The sequence below is a fragment of the Chanos chanos genome, chromosome 14 (genome assembly GCF_902362185.1).
Source record: "Chanos chanos chromosome 14, fChaCha1.1, whole genome shotgun sequence".
Lineage (NCBI taxonomy): Eukaryota > Metazoa > Chordata > Actinopteri > Gonorynchiformes > Chanidae > Chanos > Chanos chanos.
Genome location: NC_044508.1, coordinates 4406798 through 4428049, shown reverse-complemented (window position 1 = coordinate 4428049; position 21252 = coordinate 4406798). Strand labels below are relative to the sequence as shown.

The window sequence follows — 21252 nt, the reverse complement described above, 5'->3', positions numbered from 1 at the left end:
AGTTCAAGCTTTTTATGTTGTGGTAAGGGACCCTGCTTTTGTGTGCAGGTCCCCTCAGTTTGAATGGTAGGCTAATACTGATAGCACAGTGTCTTTTGATGTATTGTACTGTCATAGATAGTGTTTTTGTACTGAATTTTTTTAATGTTTATTTATATTTATGAATGAGCGCCAGAATGGCCATGACGTAAATAAAATTCAGTTTATTTGTACATATCACCGTGTTACAAGGCAGTTGCTCATAATAAAATTTGACACAAAAAACAACTAAAAATTGTTATTACTCATGCAGTGTGAACCCCACTAGTGTACAAAACAAAAAACACGCCCAGTCTGTCATTCCTGGAAACCTAAATATTTACTTAGAAGCTGGAGTTTCCTTTTTTTTCCCAAACAATGACAATGCCCTTGAGCTTGAGGTATTCGATCCATGGTAACTGCTTCCAAATTGTAAAAGGCACTCTTGACTGTTAAATTATAGTATTTATGTTGGTGGGGAATTTAAATACTGAATAACAGGATGTATGTCATTGAAACAAAATGAAAAAAAAAAAAGTAAAATAAAACAGAAATTGGAAGGAAACATCAGTCAGTTGTTGTCTTATTGAAAACATTTAATACTTTATTCATTTTAGCAGCATCCACTGTATTGTATGCACTTAAAAAAAACACACACACACACACACACAACTACAAAATGAAATACAACTCATTCAAGCTGGGTACCTTGATCAAATACAGAGCTATGTATTTGCCATTAGAATAGTTACATCCATTGCCTGGTAAACAAGGCCCACACTACCTTTCACTCTTGACTTCCAAGAAATATTTTCAAAACATCAAGTCAGAGGAATCTGTGAATTCAATTATGAAATCATGTTCACTGGCAGAATGAGTATTTGCTGTCTCCCTGTTACAGCAGCTAACAAATACTGAGAGCATTAACACAATGTGTTTACGCATTTGTTTACTGAAACAATAAAACACCCAGCTACCATTTGTTTCATTGGTACGACTCCAAAACACTAGAGGTCAATTACGAGCATAAAACATACATCTTTGAACTGCATTTTAAATCATCTTAACAGGAAAAAAACTACAATATCAATTTAATTCAGATAAGGCAATTTACGAAAAAAAAAAAAATTAAAACACAGTTAAGTCTCTTTGGCTTAATGCCTGAGTGACAAGTGTGTGTCCAAATCTACATCCCTGAATGGACACATAGAAAATGGACCAAGCCCCTAGTACAGTACTAACACTTAGGTAAAACAACAGCATTGTGAAACTGTGTCAACATCTTTTCTGTTTCAAAGGTTTTTTTTTTCAGTCAATTTTGTGTACATTCACAAGTCAGGGCACTTACTAACTATGCTAAGGCAATTTAAGGTGCGAGATAAAATGGCAACTCTTCGTTACCTTATGGCACAACAAGGCCCACTTTGTGCTTAAAAACTGTCACCGTTTAGTGGGATCCCTAAAAATTCAATGGCACCTCCAGTGTGTTCCTTACATCATACATATTTTCTACTGAAAACAAGGGTCTTTTTGAAAAAAAAAAAAAAAAGCACAACAGAGTTTCCGCCATATTGAAGAAAAAATATTTCCATATGTCAGTTTCGATAAAACTGTTAAGTGTCCAAAATGAACTACTATCTCTCCCAAGTCTTCCTTTCCATCTAATTTGTAACTGAGGCTACCCATGATCCAACCAAAACTACTTTCAACAATACAGCTGGCATTTCTAGTTACAAAGATGTTGAACTGTGACTTGTGTTTTGTGATGGCTGATTGATACACAATGTAAAAAGGTGTGTGCTAATTTTCCATATATTAAATGAATGTGTACTTTGCGTGCGGTTTCCCATTTCATCAACAGGCATTGATGTGTGCATGTTTAAGGGACACAGACCCTTGTGATTAGCCTGAGAGACTGACCAAACTGTCTTCGTCTTTGGTTTCCGTTTTCATTTTCCTTACCCGGGTCAGTTGCAAGAAAGCTACATTGAGTTAATTTTTTTTTTTTTTTTTTAATAAAAGCCCCTGAAGAAAGTTCTAGGAGCTTATTTGCTGGCTTGAACAGAATCCACATAGTTTTACAGTTCCTGAGGTTCCAGCCCTTGAGTTCAGTTTGGAGTGGGTCCATCCATGGTGGCCAACAGGTGGGAAATCTTGGCTCTCTGCGATGTACTGATAATCTGGCTCATGTGGATTATACAATCCATGGCTACTTCCGGATTAGCCTGGACTAGACTGTGGGTTTACAACATAAAGAAAGGCGTTAAACTAAAGAAGTTAAAAGAAGTTAAATTTGAATATCCATGCTGACAGCCAATTAGCTAGTTACAATAAACTACGAACTAAATATTCGAAACATCAGAAGTGAACTGTGAGTTGCTAAATTACCTGCGAATGTGTTTCAGGGCGTAGTCCCTCTTAAGGTATTTGATGTTCTCGCGTATTGCAGACCGTGTGCCATCCTCCGTAGACAGGTGTCTCTCCAGCCATTCAACCACTACTTTATTGTTATCCCACAGGTACGCCTGTAAACATCCGACATCATAACAACCACAACAAGAAAAAAGACAATTTGAATCATACAGATACAGCATACAAATATTAAATCAAAGTGTTGTGAGTTTCCTGACAATATCGACTAGATCATACAAACTGTTGCTTTACAATTGGGAACTTCTGCAAAGGAAGAATAACATAAAGAGGGACTAGGGATGCTGTACCCGCTGCAGTAAAACACAGCAGTGTAATACAACAGGGAAAATCAGTCTTAGCAGGTAATGTTTGCTTTATGAAAACGGCACCACTAATGCTAACACCATCCACGGGCACACACATCGAAACATGAAATGTCTGCCTGCCATATAACAAAAAGTACTTGCTGTCCCAATGCATTCTGATGTTGTTAACCAGTCTAAGCGTTTATATGTGAGGATGGATCTATAAGTACAGGCAATTTGCCGGATGTGTATGAACCTCGTGACATCACTGCAGAGCAGTGCCCTATGGGCAGGGCTCCTTACTCACTTTCACAGTTCCTTCCGTTTCAACGAACCAGCGACGCAGCATGGATTGTATGTGTCCATTGCTCAAGTCTCTGTTGGCCTGCAGTATCTCGTTCTTCACCACCTCCTCCAGCAGGAGGCGCCGCAGACGCCAGTAGAAGAAAGTCCTAGCATCCTTCCAGTCCAAGATGTCCTGGGACCAGAACAAAGGAGAAAGAAAGAATAAACAGCACACTCTGGAGGTGGAAAATGTTCCGGTTAAGGTCAGCATGGTGTTGAATACTGATCATTTTGTTTTACCATGTACTAGTACACACACACACACACACACACACACACATATATATATATGTAACAGTAACAGTGCAAACTGAGAGGAATCGCTAAGTAGGTAGCAGACTTTTGTTGAGCCCCGTTAAGAGTAACCTCCATAGGTTTGCTATTTTCTGAAATGTGAAAACCTCTTCAGAGTGTATTTTGGTGTAACGCTCTGAGGAAAGTGCTAAGTGTTTGCTCTGATCGTGAGAACGTTCTTACCGTGATGACGCCCTTCTCTTGCATTCTCCCCGGTGTGTCATGGAGGTCCACAAACTGTACTGCCACCTGGTGGTAGATGGGGAGGAGGAACTCCTCCCTAGCCTTCAGTTTGGCTTCCAGGTTTGTGCGTTCTTCCCCTGACAGTTCTGGAGTGCCTAGATCAAGAAGAAAACCAGCGCTCACATGCCTGATGGTAATTTTGTTGACAGCAGTGCTAAAAAAAAAATTGAATGAATTCAAATTAAAACAAAAATGAATTGAATTTAGAGGGATTTTACCAAGCTGCTCGGCCAAACTGGCATATACAGGGTCAGTCCGGCGCATGGTCTTCAACAGATCTTTACGACGGAATTTAATCTCAACTGTGCCCTCTGCTTCCAATACACCACCCCTAAAAAAACAGAATGAATGAGAGAAAAAGAGGATGATAAAAGAAACTGAGATGGGGATAGAGAAAGAAAGAAAGAAAGAAAGAAAGAAAGAAAGAAAGAAAGAAAGAAAGAAAGAAAGAGAGAAAGAAAGAAAGCCAAACAAGCAAACACATAGGATGTGTAGTAGAGTGAAATAGCAAGCGAACTTCTCCCACCTGCTCTCCTTGTCTGCATAAAGCTCCATGTAGACTGGGTTGATGGTGGGGTCGATCACTACCCATGATCCCCCTCTCAGCTCAGCGTGTGGTGGGATGTAGACCAACACTGGTTGCCGAAACTCCCTCAGACCATCCACAATGTAGGCCCCAAACTTCAACACCTGATCATACATGTCTGACATAGACAACACACGAATTCACTCTAGTGGTAAATATACGATACAAAACAATTCAGATGAGATGACAATAGAGCAATGTATACTCGAAACAACTTTTCAATGAACCATTTAATATTCAGTCTGTTTTTCCTGATTTTCCGATTTTGGTTCAGCCAATGACTCAAATATGTTGAAGCATACAATTACTGCATAAATGTTGAAAAATCACTCAGAAATGAAACGTTGTAATGCACCTTTCATTCCCCCAGAGAAACCTCTCCAGTTGGCAAACACCATCAGCGGAAGCTTCTCCCGGTTGAAGTCTCGGATGGCCTGGGCCGTTTTGAATGCTGAGTCTGGGAACCACACCTGGCCTGCTTGCTGTATGAGCTGAAAAAAACATACAAAAAAAAGCACATACTGTTACACATTGTAATAAACGACCTTTATCCAGTTTAGTCCAGGTCACAGGGCCAAGACCTCCGAGAGGAGAGCTACACTCTGTCCACATTTTTCTGAGCGACTACATCTAACAAATCTGATTCAGTGATAGATTCGAATGGAATTCTTACTTATTGATTGATTCCGTGTTTTGAGTCCTTGCTTTGCTGAATATGATGTGATTAAGTGAGGAAGGGTCGCCCAGACTTGTTCTTGATTTCTCCTCATCAATGGTGAGAACAAGAGTGATGAACTAGGATCAGGTTCTGTCAGTCTATATAATTCAGCTTATTAAACTTATTTGGATTATGAATGCAAAAAAACTGATCCCAGATCATCACTCATAATCTTAGATACCTGATACATAATGAGCTTAGGAACTGTTAGGGAGGGAATTTTGCAAGGTAAACTCAGAACTTGACAAAAACTATGTCCACATATGAAAGATGCTTACTTTGGCCTCTGAGTCCAAATTAGCTGGATCTGCTGGGATGACCACCTCAACAGTACGCGTTTCCACGGCAATGACACCGAGGGGAATCCCTCCTAACCTGTGAGGGGAATCCCAGTAAGAATCACTAGGGTTCACCGTGGTGTATAACTGTTTAGCCACATTTTTGCCACATTTACCTTGCTCTTCCGACCACTACCGTCTGAGCCCACGTACTCATGATCTCCATGAACGTCCCATGATCGAAAAAGCCACTTTGCCAAGCTCCCTTCACAGCTACAAATCAATGCAAATTCATGTCAGTCAATACATTAATACAAATTAATGTAGAGTTTTGCTATCTGCATAGAGGATATCATTATTAATTCACAGTCAAATCTTCAGATCCAGCCATTTAATAAACATAACGCCTTCCGTGGGTCGACCCATTGCGGTGCGATAATAAAGTCCCAGTCCGTGGAAGACCGAAAGTTCCTTAGGTGTCTAACACAGACAGTTCAGATTGCTCTTACCAGGGTGTGGCCTTCCACAGAGTAGCCAGCGGGGGTCATAGGGTGCTTTAGTAGGGATAAACTCGATTTCCCTCTCCACTGGATCCGTAGGGGCGATAATTGGAGCTGGACTGTGCTTGTTCTGAAATGAAGATGAGTAATCTTTATGTAGCAGCAGAACTTTCTTCTTTATCCCTTAAAGGTGACAGTGCTTTTAAAAAGTAGTGAATAAATGTGTTTTAAATGTAACTACCTTTGGCATGTAGGAGAGCCACTGCAAGATGGTGAACACCCCCTCAAAGTCGTCGGGAACAGTGGTGTGCGTGACTCCATTGTTGTGCATGATCTGTACTCCGCCTAACTGATTGTTTGAGGTGTAGACCTCACGACCCAGCACCTGTGAAACAACAGAAAACAATGAAACCAACCAACAATAGCAACAACAACAAAAACAACAACAGCAACAACAACGAAAGAAACAAACAAAATTAACAACTCAGACCAGCATATGAAATCCTTCATTTGGGGATGTTGATCAGTCTCTACTCATTGTAGAGAGCATACCTGAGGTAAAGCTTATATAGAAGATATTTAAAGTCTTAACCTTGTTGAGGGCTCCGGCGCCGGTCAGGATGATGTGGGAGTTCTCCACCTGAATCACCCTCTGTCCCAGACGCACCAGGTAAGCCCCGATTCCTATGGCACGACACGTTACCTACGCGGATACAAATATGTTTTTATCGAACCGAAAGACTGTACAGAGTTCTCACTCGATGTTTCTCTGACATTACCAATGCATCTGTAACCAGAGCAGTACGCTGAAGATATAGCACGGAAGACCTTGGTAAAATGTAGATAAATGTTCATGGTACATCCAGGCTTACACAGCTTTTTTTTCTTTTTTTTTTAAAACAGATAAAAATGTCAAAGTGACAAAAGAAAAAGCTGGTTTAACCCGTAGGTATGATTAACTATGGTGGACTCTAGTCAGACTCAAGGACAAGCCACACAAAAAGTGCAACGTGACTTCGCACTAGCAGTTCTCTGCTCACCATGCTAATGGTTATAATCTCTTCATAGGCTTGCGAGGACTCCCCAGCAATGGTGCCTGATCCTCTCAAGTTCTCGACCCCAAGCCCCTCGTCCTTTCCGATGATGTCAGTGATGATGTACCTGTGGCAGGTAAGGAAAATAATGAAATAATGCACACAAGAGCTACCACAGCACCACATTAGCCCAGTAAGCTAAACTAAATTAGCATAAGTTAGAATCATTCATATTCTTGTAAGTACCATACTAAAAGTACAGAAAAGGCGTTTCTGCAAATGAGATAGAAAAGAACAAAAACTATGACTCCACCTGGACTCTCCACCTTCCTCCACATGATGACAGTGGACAGAGTTAGTGGCGCTAATGCGGGTGTAGTCCTGTGGTGTTAGGTACAGGTACTTAAAACCCTGCAAATGAAAAAGGGGAATTGATAACCAGAAAAGACAACATTTTAATAATTCTGTCGTTTTAATAATCTGTCAAACAGATTACAAGATATAACACAGTCTAAAACATCACTCTGTCAAGTTACATGTGTTGCTTAGACACAAGGCCTTTGCCTATCCTACTACTGCAACCAGCATGACAATCATAGAAGGCCATTCTGCACTGTTCTGTTTATCACACCTCAGACCAATATCACAAAACCGTATGATGGTAGCGAACATCTTTGAGGTCATCACCTTATAGGGGTCATCAGGATCAATCCAGGCCACTTGGAACATGTGACGGATCTCCTCGGCCAGGCCGATACGGGCTCCACTATTGGCCGCGACGTAGACACGAGGAATTCCCTCTGCTCTGGCCAGCTCAGATGCTCGAAGAAACAGCTGATCCTCCTCAGGTCCAAATGACCCAATCTTATAGGTGATGTCGTTGCAAATGACGATAATTTCCCGCCCCTCTGGATACTCTGGCGTCTTCATCTTCATTCTAAAGGCGACCATTCCCACCTGAAAACAAAATGAGTTGCTTCAAAGATCTGAGACATTGTGTCTGCCGAATCCCTAAGAAAAGGAAGTCTCTGGAATGAATACCACATGACTTCTCAAATCTGCCGCTGGGGGGTCAAAAGTCTAGAGTTCACAACAATTTCCCCAGTCAAAATCAGCCCTTAATAATGAGGTTAGGGCAAAAATAAGCAGAACTCATGACCTATGGGGCCAGTTTTGAGGAGCACCAGAATATAACATTGGAGAAGGACAGCAACTGTCTTATGAATGTTGCGTCCAGTTCTCAAAGCCAGAGCTGGCAAGTGTTTTGTCGTTCTAATTACCTCATTGTCTCCAGGCAACCGATTCATCTGTACCAGCATGCCCTGAGAATCCAGCACAAGCTCTGTGCACATTAAAATATCTTTAGGGTAGCTGTCTCCCGGTCCCCATAACTTAAACAGAGCCTGAGAGAAAAAACAAACAAACAAAAAAACACAAGACAAAATAAAAAGGTTCAGTCTACAACTCCGAGCAATCTTTGACATAAAAGCAATCTCATTCTGAAGTTGACACGTTAATCAAACGTCTTGGTTTCAGAACTATGTGGGCTTGAAATTTGTAGTCTGTGGGCATGGAAAGCATCTAAAGTCATGTGACAGATGAGACAGATGAGTGGACGACCTGGCGGAACATCTCTGGGAAGTCGTAGACATAGGTGGTGCCCAAACTTTGGGCCTGGAAGCGTTTTGCCTGCAGCTGGTCTTTGGTCACGTAGGGAGTGTTTATTAGCATGCCGTGCAGAGGGCCCTGTTTATCTCCATATGACTGGAACATGATCTATAGGACAGAACAAGCAAGCATATCATATGAGGAACCTTGGTCTAGGATCATGATAAAAAACCAAAACACAAGACCCACGGTTAACCTAAGTTATGCAAGAGAGTTTATGGCAATGTTGTGCACAACTTCAGATATCACTGCAGTGGCATTTAAAATGGTTGGACAAAACTGTTTGTGGGCTTTTGGTGAAATCTCACATATAGTTTTCCAGTAGCTACTACCTGTCCAGATCCAGGTTCTGTGACCTCCTTGTAGAGGCTGATGTCTAGGTAGTATCCAGACTCGTTCGTCAAAAACAGACGGATGGGAACGGCGTTCCCGGTCGTTGTAAGACGAATGTTGATCTTGAGCTCGGCTTGAAGGACACGCAGTTTCCACAAACGGCTCCCATAACGCATTACCATAGAGCGTACTGATTCCTCAATCTGACAGGTGGAAGCAAACAACTAACCATTTAGTTCACTGGACAAATCATAACATTGTAAAAACCGCGAGACAGTGGCGACTGAGAGGAAGACTCAATGAGTTAACCCTTCGTTACACATGTATGACTTCCTTAGCCCATTCTCATGTTTCAGCTGTACTGGAGAACTGACCTTGGAGGGATCCATGATAACGGTAGGGACGAAGTTGAGGAAGATGTGGTTGCAGTCAGTGCGTACTGTGGTGTTGCTGAAGGCAACCTCCAGTTCATCCATGGCCTCTAATAGCAATCTCTCTCCTTCATTCTGCAGGTACTCAAAGGAGGCCTCCTATAATAAGAAAGAGAGAGGGGGGGGGTGCTATCTCTGTGAAAAACAGATCAGATTGAAAACCTGGCACAACATGAAATATAAAACTTTCAGTTTATAAAACAGATATAAAATAATGTTGTAAATTTATAAAATTTACAATGTTATCAGCAAATGTACGTCAAACTATAACACTCCACTGTTAGAATCAGACTAAAGCGTATAAAACAGGATAATGCACTCTATTTGAGAGGAACTTCTTTTCTTCTGTTCTTTACTGATGACAACTTGACTACAACTGTCAGACCTGGGAGAATGGTACTGTCTAGAAAGGTAAACATCCATGCGTGGTATACCTATCAATAATCAAATCATTAAGCATTAAGGATAATCCAAATGAGTGTTTTTGTGTTTGTGTTTGTGTGTGTGTGTGTGTGTGTGTTTGTACCTTCGTGATCAGGTCAGAGTGGCGGATTATGGCTCGCATGAAGAATCGGTAGTCGGTGACCTCTGCCCCCTCCTTCACCCGAGCTGCTCCCAGGTACAGGTGCATTTTATGATTGGCACAAGGTACAGCTGTCAGGTCAAAGTTACGCATGCGGTTGAGCTCCAGCTGGAAGGCCAGCGCAGGCTCCAAATTACGGTAGATTCGGTCCTCTTGAAACTGGAGAGAGAGAGAGAGAGAGAGAGAGAGAGGGAGAGAGGGGGAGGGGATTTTAAGGAAGATGTGTTAAAGTCATCTCATGATGAAAACGTATGAAACCTTGAAATATTTAATTTAATCATTTGTTCTGCACATGGAGAGTGTACTAATGTCATAAAAACATGCATAAATGATTTGTGTCACAGAATTTCATAACATCCCTTACCTTATCTCTAGCTCTGAATGTGAAGAACTTGGGAAATTCTCTCTGTTGATGAAAGCAAAATGAATTCAATTAGAAATGTGGAGTTGTATTGACTTATTTAAAGATGCTGAAATCACAAAACAAACCACCACAAAGCCTGCACTAGGAATGGAGGTCAATCACCTTTTGTGCGATCAGAAACGTGATTCTTCTGATCCCATATTCATAGAGCAGGTCTTTCTAAAATGATAAACAAAGAGGTGTAAGATTATAGCAACATCTGAACAGACATGGTTCAGGATAAGAGAACTTTTGAACCTGACATTCTTATTACCAAAGATACAAAGAAAGCTTCACAACTCTGGCACCACGTTTCAGTTGGAGCCATGAGATATTGATTAAGGCAAAATACAACCGGTAATGGGCAAATGGCAACCACCACAGACAAAATGGGCCTTTAGCATTAATGCCAAGATTCTGATTTGCATTAAGCAACATTGTAAACCTATTGTCTGTTGCCATTTGCTTCATGGTATAAAAGGCAGATCACAGTAACAGTTCTCTGAGTTAAGCTTCGCAGTCAGACATGCTGCCAGGTTCCATCACCACTAAATAAAGCTTTTCTCCAAGTGCGCTTTTGGTCCGGTTCTTTTACTTGTAAAATCACAAGAAAATCCAACAGAGGTGTTAAGTCACTTTTAAAAAAACACAAAAAACCTGTAGTTAAGTTTATTATCAATTGCAGCAGGAGTCGACCCACTGAGCTGATCCGGTCTAAAGAAAGTCAATGTTGTCCAATAAAAGAGCAGCGAAAGATCAGCACTATTGGAAAACTTGATCTTTGACCCAAGGTATCTGGATAACTGACTGAGAAATCCTAGTTCATGAAATACCTCCCTGATGTGGCAACCGCAGTTCGTGCTCTCGACAATAGTTTACAGCCAAGACCTTTAGCTCCACATCGGTCTCTGTACGTTTATCATATTTTTTTATGATTTCTTGAACTTGAAATAAAAGAATCACCATCTGAGCATCACATTTCTTGAAATGAAACAGGGTTTCTCAGCTTTCTTTTCTCTCCTTTTTTTTTTTTGTATGAGTTTAGTCAGACATGTAGCAGTGGCACAGGTTCAATCTGAAGTCTCTCACCTTGGATTGGGCAAAAGTGCTAAAGGCAGTGACCAGGGCATCATCGTCCTCTGTGTCAGCAGATTTGATTGACACATTTAAAATATGTATTGGATTTTCTCTCATGTTCTGTAGAGGAAACACAAATACAATAGGGTTGTCACAGATCATGCATCAGCATTAAGGAAAACAATAAGGCAGAGTGACGGCTTAGAGCAACAACCAATCACAAACATGTATCAAATTCAGTCATCCAATCACCTTACTGTTCTCCTCATCATACAGACTGGAACACGCCTCAGAGAACAGAGGGCTCTCCATCAAAGGATCGGCAAAGCAGGAGATGACCTCGTCAAAAGACCTTCACACACACACACACACACACAAATACATTTAAGCCCAGCATAGGTCAACACTCTAATAAACCTCTGTATTCTGACTAACTGCCAAAACTAGTGCCTCTCTGATATCTATAAATAGATACCACTCACACATACAGAAATGTCTACAATAAATGTAACACAGATCTTACTGCACATGAATAGAATAGTTTTATATATACTTCTAGAAATACAGTTTTAAGCATTCAATTTCATTTTATGTGAATAGAACCTTTTAATATTATCACAAAGCAGTTCTGCAGAACAATGGCTTGGAAACACCAAGTGTAAAGAGGTAATCCAACAATACAATCGTGTCCAAGAAAAAAACTCCTTATTTCCTTAACACTCCAGGTAAAATCTACAGAGTTGCATAAGTTTATGCATACACAGGGAGACTTGTATAAAACAACGTTTTTTTTTTCTCTCATAAAACAGTGCTGTGCTGTACCCAGTTACCTCTTAAAGTCCTCAAAGCACTGGAAGGCCACCATGGCGCCCATCCTCTGACAGGGAGGAGACAGCGCCCCCTCTAAGAAAAGTTCACTGCCCTGTCGCTTCATCTCAAACTGCGTCGAGCTGCTCACTGCCACAGAGACCCTAGATGTCATGGAGACAGGGATAAGCAGGATGAGGGGACGGCGTAAACAAGAGGGAAAGCTTTTCTGGCAGGTGCAAAAAACAGGATCTAGCAACGTGAGTGCTAAAGCTAACTAGCTCTTTATTCCTGAGCAATGGGTGTGTCCGTGATTTCAACCAACATCCAATCACCAGTTAATATATGTTTATACTTCATTAAGTGTCTTTTTTTTGACAGGAATATGTAATTGGAAAAATGATAGATATAGATCATTTAAATAAATAATTTCATTTTGGCAAACATCACATTGTCAGAGATTACAATGAGGGACACATCGATTTCAAGCCAAATCTGCTGGCACAAAACCCTAAAAATTAAAAAAAAAAAAAAAATGATTGAACAAAGCCTTTTCGGTTTAATATATTTCATTAAAAATCAAAGCAAAAAAAAAAAAAAGAAAAAAAGCACCCAGCATGCATTGCTGCAGACATACATGACAAAGGGCTCTGCTGTCTGATTGGCTGGCAGCGAGGAGCTGGACCCTACCTGTTCAGAGTAGGACTGCTCCCTCTGTAATAAGATCAAGGGGGAAGGTGTTAGGGAAACAAATTAATCACAGCCTTAACCTTTACCTCTATGCTTTTACTGTTAGTTTGAACAAAACAAAACCAAAAAAAAAAGAACAAATCTTGAATATGTAATTGAAGAAAAGGAAAAAAAAAAAAACACGCTCCAGTTTTGATCTTGTTTTTAATAAGTGAAAGCGTGATAAAAGCCAGGATGGATTAAAGGATATTAAGATGTTTGGTGGAGAGTGATTCTCTGTGATTGACCAAGCTGCTGTTGCTAACCACATTAACTGTGCCAGTAGAGTAGAAACTGAGGAAATACTAATGCATAGTCATATTAATATTACATATTACACATATAACACAGCCATATATTAATGTGACTTTATAACGTCTTTCATGTAGTGTGCCTTTGATTTGCTTGTGTTGTTCAGATGACCTGGTATGTGACATGTTGTCTCATGTTTTTTGTTTGTTTGTTTACTAGCAGCAATCTGATAAATCACTTGAATCACTACTTGACTGAGTGGTTGCCTGCCATACCCACAGCGTTACAAAAGAGAAGGAGAGAGAGAGAGAGAGAGAGAGAGAGAGGGAGAGAGAGTGAGAGAGCGAGAGACAGAGAAACCATGTGTTTAGCCCAGAGAGGAAGGTTAGGAGAATAAGATTCAGATAATTCAGATAATTCAGAATTCATTTTAAGTTCCATTTTAATTGGGCTCACCCATAGACTTTATTTAAAAAAAAAAAACAGGTTAAAAAAGATGCCATTAGTGCTCCCAGTGACACCAAAAGACTGAGAAATGAAAGAGTATTACGTGGTTTCAGGGATGGAGAGATTCACGCTGGTGTTTGGCTCTCTTTTTTTTTGTTTGGAGGGGGAGGAGAGAAAGAAAAATGAGACACAGAGTGAGGCATGAAGGCCAGACTCTCATTATAAAATACTTTCTCTCTTAATTTCTCCATCTACACCATGGCTGCACCAAATCCTACATTAGAGGGCTGTTGCTTTTCAATGTCAGCCAACGACTGTTGCATCCAAACGGCCGAGGAACTCAAGTACCTTTACCTGCATCTATTTAAAAAGTGACAGCAAAAAGCAACGTGACTTCGGTCCTCCAGGATCAGGCAAACCTGATCGATAACAATGATCAGCTCTGAGCAACCAGATATCATCGCTGATATTCTGAAAGCTGTGTGAGCCATTTGTCCTTAAAGACTTTGCCGTTTACATATCCAATTCCTGGATGAGTCCTTCGGAGGTTACATAACTGCGATACAGATTTTGGATGACGCATTGTGTACTAAAACCTGACACCTGTTGAATTTTAAGGTTAAGAATCTGTCGGCACACGGTGAACTTTCAGTCTACGGGAACTTTATGTCAAGAGAAATCTGTACTGTTTTAAGTTCAACCTCAGATGCTAAATCGGACGCCTGACTCAAATGTCGTTGCTGTAGTCCTGACAACACAAGTTTGCTTATACCTAGCTATAGCGTTTAAGCTTGTAGCTTAATCAGTTCAAATTGATTGAAATGACTACAGGGAAGACCTTGGGTCTCAGGGTTGAGCGTACAAGGTTCCAGAACCTTGCGGGTTCTGGTACGACGTCTTGGCGCTGTACCTGTTGGGGTGGGACGAGGGTAACATGAACTGGAAGTCCACGGCGCACGTTCCGTCCAGCAGCTGGTGGTGTTGGAGGCTGTTGAGCTCATACGCTATGTAGGCCCTCCGCACATACACCTGTGGAGAAACCAGGCCAGCGGAGTTGCTGAGTTTCAGTCAAACTGTCACAACAATGAAGCAATTTTTTTTTTTTTTTTTTTGTAATTCAGTGTGTATTTGGATTTACTTGGAGGAACTGGGCTTTGTGAACAGTACAACTACAAAGTAACATTCTCCGTCGATCCACCTTGCCTAACTCTATCTGATCCCCCCCACCACATGGTAACTCAGTAATGGAAGGAAAAAAAAAATCTTCTCTATGTTAAAACTAATTGTTTTACATCTTTTGTGTCTTTACAACTTTTGTTCCTTTGTCATTCTAAGAGAAAGTTAAGTGTGTCCACAACATTAGCTAACCAAGAATTTCACAGAGTACTATTTTCTTTTTTATTACAAAGGCTCTTTACTCTATCAAAGATTTTTTTTTTCAAATGTGGCTTTCACAGCTATCGTGGTCTCCTAAGACTTGGGACCATTGATTTCTCTGCTTTGTATTTTCCTACTTGTTCCTTGATTTCTTCAATTTATTAACCAGAAGGACAATCCACACAAATCTACTTTCATTTACAGTCACATAAAAATCAAAGTATTTTTTTTCTCACCTCTAAAGCAGCCATACACACCACCCGGTTGTTGTGGTAGAAGAAATTGGGTAAAACGTCAAAGATGGAAGTTTCAGAGAGGATGAGTTTCTGTGCAGAGAACGTTTTTGGTTATTAGACACCACAAAAGCAGAAAAGGGCTTTAAACTGAGAAAATGAAACAATTAATTGCTTCACATAATGAACTGAGCTCACCTTGAGGTTCTCCGGGCAGAACTGGTGCCCATACATGTCAATAGCTGATAGAAAAATAGATTCCACCTGATTGTGCCTGAGTTCATAGGATGGCAGATGGGAGGCGATCAAAACCTAAAGAAAGATTTTATTACACAATTGTTATTACGTTACATAACGTTCACCTACTATGTAACGTCATGCTGTTACATGATGTTAAGCTACTCTTTTCTATCAGTGATACTGATGACGAATTCTCTAACACCAAACTTAATTGTACTTACAAATTCATTGTACTTCACTCTTACGTGTTAATTAAGTTCAGGTACAAAGCTCAGGTCAAAGGGGAGAGGTCATTTGGGTCGTACCTGTCGGGCACGCAGGGCCACTTTGGAGTTCTCCACTTTGCTGAGTTGAGTGAGCTCGTTCAGAATGGTCATCAGCTCATCGGCGAGAGTCGGATCTCTCCCACATAACTGATCCTGCGTATCACACAACACACGACAAACACGCTGAGTCAAAGTACATTAGTGTCTTACGCCAGGTTCTGTCAGCATGGGGAAACTGTCAGCATGGGGAAACCCCACACACCACTAAAAGAGAGAAGCTACTCAGTTATAGATATTATATGAGAACACTGAACAGCGAGTTTCTAAAGTTGAGGCATTTTTCAGAGCTTAATTAAATTCTTAATAGAAATTTTTCAGCCAAAATACATTTCACTTCAAACCTTCAAATTCACCTTCAAATTAAAAGGGTTTTTAAAAGGGTTTCTGCAACTTGATATTTCTTTTTCAAGTTTTTTATAAACTTTCTTTTCAGAGTGAATAGGATCAAAATAACTCACACTGTTACACACTGTTACAACTGCAACACAAACTGCCAAGTGTGCTTATGTGCACTTCTCCACTCTCTCTCTCTAAACCGTCTGATGGAGCGCTGGGGGTGCTTTTACATGCACTGTGCCTACTGTCAACACTCCAGTGTCAGAAACAAGGCAGGCGAGAAGTAGGAACAGTAATGAAACTCTTACTATGAGCATGGTGACCAGGATGTTCTTCTTGGAGACCTGAGCATGGGAGAATATACACTCCAGCACAGGAGTCATGTCTGGCTTATACTGCTCTCTCAGGTTGATCACACATTTGTCGTAGTGGGCTACGGAGAGACGGGTGACAAAAGGGCGATAAACACGTTAATTTGGGTGGGTCAGTCCTGGAGTTCATTCAAAGAGTTACAACTGACATTCAACACCTTCCACAGTCAATTCAAGTCTATATGTTTTATATTAATCACACTGAACTGACCACAATGAGTTTGGGTTCTCTGGTTTTTAAATATAGGTTTCGGTGACAAAGCTGAAACCTGTGTGTCAAATATATTCTTTTCAAATATGTGATGCTACTCTGCTTTAAAAACCTAGTGAGACTGACTGTCTTCCAACCGCACATCTCAGAAGAAGGGCCATTATTTGTAGATTTGTACTTTTACATCTGAATGATAACCACCTTGGTTACTTTACTTAATATAATTGACAAACAGTTACTTTGTTACTTGATATACTTAGTAAACGTCTACTTTGTTACTTGATATAATTGACAAATAGTTACTTTGTTGGTTCATATACTAGTAAACAGATTCTTTGTTACTTAACATGCTTAACAAACAGGTACTTAGTTACTTCACATACTTAACAAAAAGTTACATTATAACTGTTTCATTCTGTGGTCAGAATTAAAATGTCCTTATCATTGTGGTCTACCTTGTTGAAACTGCATTTCAACTTGGAGGTAGCGCTTCAGCAGGTCCAAAACAACAGTTTTCATATAACCTCTAATGCCACTACGGTACCTGAGCAGAACAAACCAGAACAAAAAAAAAAGAGAGAGAGAGAGAAAGAGAGAGAGTCTTATCAGTGTAGCTGGAGGTGGAGGGTTTCACTGCACAGCAACTACGGGCAAAACAACCTGATAGTTGAAGTAGGCCAACGGAGGTGATAACGGCAAGCTGTTTTGTCAGGGGTTGGGTGATAAGTTGAGTCTCTCACCTCTGCACCAGCTGTACAATGCTCTGCGTGTTCATAAAAAAGACCTCGCGGTCAGACTTCCTCTGGAGAGTGGCTGCATGACTGTCCAGTATGTTTGCTATCTGTAGAGGGAAAAGCAAGCACACACAACACACACATACACATACACATAAACACACACAAAAAACACTGTGTTTTAAATCAACCAATATCCTTGGTAACTGATCCAGGAGCACGTATTGGTGTTAGCAGCAGCAACAACAACAACAACAACAACAAAATTTACTCAACAAAAAAAAAAAAAAAGAAAGAAAATGAAAAATCCACTTCATGTGTAACAAGTTCACTGCAATGACAATCCAATACACATTTGCCTGAACCTCCTATTTGAGCCCACAGAGATTTTAGTTCATGAAGAACTCAGTCACCTTCACAAGAAATTGACTGTCACTGTAATATTCTTTATTTTTTAATATTCACTGTAATATTCTTTGTGTCCAGACAATTCATTGAGACATAAAATCAGGTCAACATTTCGGGTACATCACTATCACTAGGTGTCAAGACAGAAGCTCTCACCCTCTGACTGGGGAACTGGCAGAGGACAGAGGTGATGTTACTGGCATACTGGGCCATGACTTTGCGGATGGCCTTCTCCACGGTAACGGGGATGCGTCCGGACACGCTGGTCATGATCTCTTGCAGCTCCAGCAGGGGGAGGGAGGGGTCACGTAAGGTCTTCATTAGTGTTCCCACCCACTTCTTCACCTACAGCGGGGTGGGGGGGTGGGTGGCAGAGAACATCTCCGGATTTCAACACTACAAATCCAAGGGCAGTCCAAGCTGCTAATGTCATAATTCTGAGCTGACACCATTGATTTAGATGATGAAACTAGACCAGTTCAAAGTTCAAAGTTCAGCTCCAAATTTTTTATTGATCTGATACAGCTTTGAAGAATTACACATACGAACAAACTTATTGAAGCCAAACATTTATGATTAGCACAAAACCAGTAGCATGGCCGGTTGAAAGTACTTGTCAAGTATTTGAAAGTGATATTCGGTCACATTAACGGTTTCCCATAAACTTCCAATTTTAGCCAATGCTGAGCATTTTAGCACTCCATGATCTTGCACTGTGAACAGTTCCATGGTACCAGAACAAGCCTCCATCACAGCGGCCCAAAGACAAGCCCAGGATAAAAAAAGAGCATTGTGATATTGGACATATGTATCAGGGAGTAGTGGTGGTTTGGTGCATCAGGACTGTTTTTTTTTTTACCTTATCACTGAAGTAAGGCTCAGGAAGGCAGTAGCCATCCATGACCCTGTACAGGTTCTCCAGGACACTGTGGAACACCTGATGCAGCTTCTCCCCAATGATGGGTAAGGGTTCCTGGGGTGGGAGAGCCTGTGTGTTCAGCTCAACCTGAAAAAAAGAACAGAAAGAGGAAGAGAGAAAGAGAGAGAAAGCATAAGACTTCAGATTTGTCACTGAGGAAGAGAGTAATCAACTGGGGGAACTGGTCAAAAACTAAAACTCTAGAGACATGTAGCAGCAACCAGTGTCTATGTAGGTATGGCAGTCTTGGTGACTTTAATTAGAGACGTCACACTATTTGCTAGTACTTCAGATTTGATCCTCAAGATTAAGATATATGAAACAGGTTATAAAGTAGGCTACAGCAGAGCTCGTTAATCTCTCTGGGAAAATGATATCTAGACATTTGGAAGAGAAATTGTCTTGCCGGACGAATACTGCTGGGATCATCCAGTTCCATCCGAGCCACAATGCAGCCCGGTTCCAGAACTGCTCCTGGCCTCTTTACAAAGTGCACACAGCCAGATTCCTGAGCGGTCAGTGTCATTACCATCTTCATCACCTGTTTATGACAGGACAAAACAAACAAACAAACAAACAAACAAACAAGGTAGAAAACACAGATAGAGGAAGAGCTTTGTGAATGAAAAGCCATCAGTGGGAAAGAAAAGCTGTTACTTATACTGGTGTCGGTGGTGTATTTGTTATGGTACGGTTAACCATCAAATGGGTCAAATCTACGGAAGAATATTAACAAAGGAATACAAAGCCATTTCAGATGCAGTCTGTGCTACAAACCACATTTCTAGTCCAAGACAATAACACTCCCCACACGCCACTAAATGAAGAGTTGTTTTGCAAACACAACAACTAAGTCAAAAGCTCTCCATGGCTTCTCCGAGCAAAAGAACACAAAATTACAATGGGAAGAGCAAACATAGAGCATGCAGTAGATTTAAAGCGTTTCAAAATTTCTAGAGCAGCATTCAAAGAAAGAGAGAAGTTGTTCCAAAGGCACAAGTGTGTCCAGTTCCTTGTTTGTTACCAGACATTTATACATCATTCAATGTTTCCATTATCACGTACATCTACTGTGTATAGGTCTATACAGAGACGGTGATCTGTTGACAGCTCAGTGTCTGATCGTAAATGCTTTCGTTTGTCAGGACTCTCACTCACCTCTATCTCTGCGTACGGATGGCCCGCAGGGACGTGTCCTCCATCCTCCACAATGTACTGCAGCAGTTTTCCAGCAGAGGGTGACCTGAGAACCGTGGGGTCTCGCTCCTTCTCAAACACACATGTCTTGTTGCCCACTGTGATGCGGTAGCTATGGGAAGACAGAGTGGTCAGTGGTCAGTGGTAAACGTCGCGGAAACATGGACACAAAGCTAGTCCCTGCTGACCTAAAAAAGACTTCACAGTGACCACTAGAGCAAAGTGCCGGACCAACACAAGGTCAAGTAAAGGACAGTTTGTCTTCCAGTCCAGGACCACCTCACCCCATCTTTCATCCAGTAGGCTGTGTCAGGACTGTGCGCATTTCAGTGATACATAAATCAAGTTGAGCTCATTGATTTTCCAACGCTTCCTTACGTAATGCCTCTCAGATCTGCTGGCAGGCTAAAGAATCTCCTGAGTTGGCTCACCCCTCCCCCAACCCAGAACCTTTCGATGTTTATTTTACCTGTCGATTTCCTCTTTCATGTATGTAGTGTAGCTGCTTCCGCTGTAGGACAGGAGCAGTCCCCCGTCGCTCAGGCTGTGAACGTCGATCTCGATGTCTGAACCGTTCATGATGATGACGTAGGTGGTTGAAGACTGGCGCGCCACCTGTGCACCACAAACGATACAGAGTTGCGGGCAAAGGGTAAGCAGAAGAGGAGTTTTTTTGAGATTAAAGGAGGCGTGGCCAGTATTTGGGGCTTTTTTTAGTACCTTAAGAGAGTATTTGACCCCTTCGTAGATGAGATCAGCCTCTACCGTGTTCAGTAGGCTGGCTGCAGGTAGAACCTGGCCCCTGACAGCAAAAACACAGAAAGAGGTAAAAGACAACATACCTATTCTTAAAGCCATCATGACCTGGTTGTTGGTTAATAGCATGGTTCACCAGAACCAACAATATCAATCTTTTTTTTTTCAACATTACAATTTCCTAAAAATAAAGATCTCAAAGTACCAGAGCGGAACCAGCAGAGAACACTCACTCATGATATGTGCAACATTTGTGAATGAAAACTACCGTCTCTCGTATCTCATGACGATAAAGTCACGTCAACAAGACACACCTCTCCAGAGAGTGCAGGAAGTCTGACATGCTCTTTCTGAAATTCGAATCAGCCACATGAAGCGCCCCACATACAACCCCCAACATCGTATCTGGCCTCTCCGCCTAGGAAAACAGAACAAAAGCACACGTGTAAAGGCAAAAACCCACAGCGCGCAGCATTCTTTGGTTGCTTCAATGTATATTTTATATTTTGTAACGGAGATTACATTGTGCAAGTGCCAAGGAGTGTGACTGTCGATGGAGAAGAAATTCCAAGATTCTTAATAAAGTTAAAACAAAAAACTGGAGGTTATGATTCCATAAGATAATTATGCCCGCCTGTATTCCTACCTGTACTTTTTCCGCAATGAGGTGGTCTAACCACC

General features: G+C 41.2%; 1 protein-coding gene across 1 annotated transcript in view; it reads right to left on the bottom strand.

Annotated features, from left to right (window-relative positions):
• Positions 1–2118: 2118 nt before the first annotated feature.
• The window catches only part of acacb (acetyl-CoA carboxylase beta), a 29139-nt gene continuing 10005 nt past the window's right edge, over positions 2119–21252 (bottom strand). The window contains exons 13-53 of the mRNA XM_030791614.1: positions 21218–21252; positions 20886–20989; positions 20536–20617; positions 20285–20430; positions 19777–19927; positions 19025–19159; positions 18559–18705; positions 17856–18044; positions 17298–17398; positions 17013–17101; positions 16284–16408; positions 15619–15732; positions 15272–15385; positions 15077–15166; positions 14374–14492; positions 12726–12749; positions 12059–12199; positions 11481–11580; positions 11241–11348; positions 10275–10331; positions 10113–10154; positions 9692–9907; positions 9109–9264; positions 8734–8937; positions 8354–8509; positions 8014–8136; positions 7421–7690; positions 7047–7144; positions 6740–6860; positions 6292–6402; positions 5941–6084; positions 5709–5829; positions 5376–5472; positions 5200–5296; positions 4559–4694; positions 4144–4321; positions 3836–3948; positions 3558–3712; positions 3043–3213; positions 2407–2543; positions 2119–2253 (exon numbers count right to left, since the gene is read on the bottom strand). The exon at positions 21218–21252 is cut by the window's right edge and continues 116 nt beyond it. Coding sequence (XP_030647474.1) covers positions 2127–2253; positions 2407–2543; positions 3043–3213; positions 3558–3712; positions 3836–3948; positions 4144–4321; positions 4559–4694; positions 5200–5296; positions 5376–5472; positions 5709–5829; positions 5941–6084; positions 6292–6402; positions 6740–6860; positions 7047–7144; positions 7421–7690; positions 8014–8136; positions 8354–8509; positions 8734–8937; positions 9109–9264; positions 9692–9907; positions 10113–10154; positions 10275–10331; positions 11241–11348; positions 11481–11580; positions 12059–12199; positions 12726–12749; positions 14374–14492; positions 15077–15166; positions 15272–15385; positions 15619–15732; positions 16284–16408; positions 17013–17101; positions 17298–17398; positions 17856–18044; positions 18559–18705; positions 19025–19159; positions 19777–19927; positions 20285–20430; positions 20536–20617; positions 20886–20989; positions 21218–21252 — 5144 coding nt within the window. The 3' untranslated portion in view covers positions 2119–2126. The remainder of the gene's footprint in view (positions 2254–2406; positions 2544–3042; positions 3214–3557; positions 3713–3835; positions 3949–4143; positions 4322–4558; positions 4695–5199; positions 5297–5375; positions 5473–5708; positions 5830–5940; positions 6085–6291; positions 6403–6739; positions 6861–7046; positions 7145–7420; positions 7691–8013; positions 8137–8353; positions 8510–8733; positions 8938–9108; positions 9265–9691; positions 9908–10112; positions 10155–10274; positions 10332–11240; positions 11349–11480; positions 11581–12058; positions 12200–12725; positions 12750–14373; positions 14493–15076; positions 15167–15271; positions 15386–15618; positions 15733–16283; positions 16409–17012; positions 17102–17297; positions 17399–17855; positions 18045–18558; positions 18706–19024; positions 19160–19776; positions 19928–20284; positions 20431–20535; positions 20618–20885; positions 20990–21217) is intronic.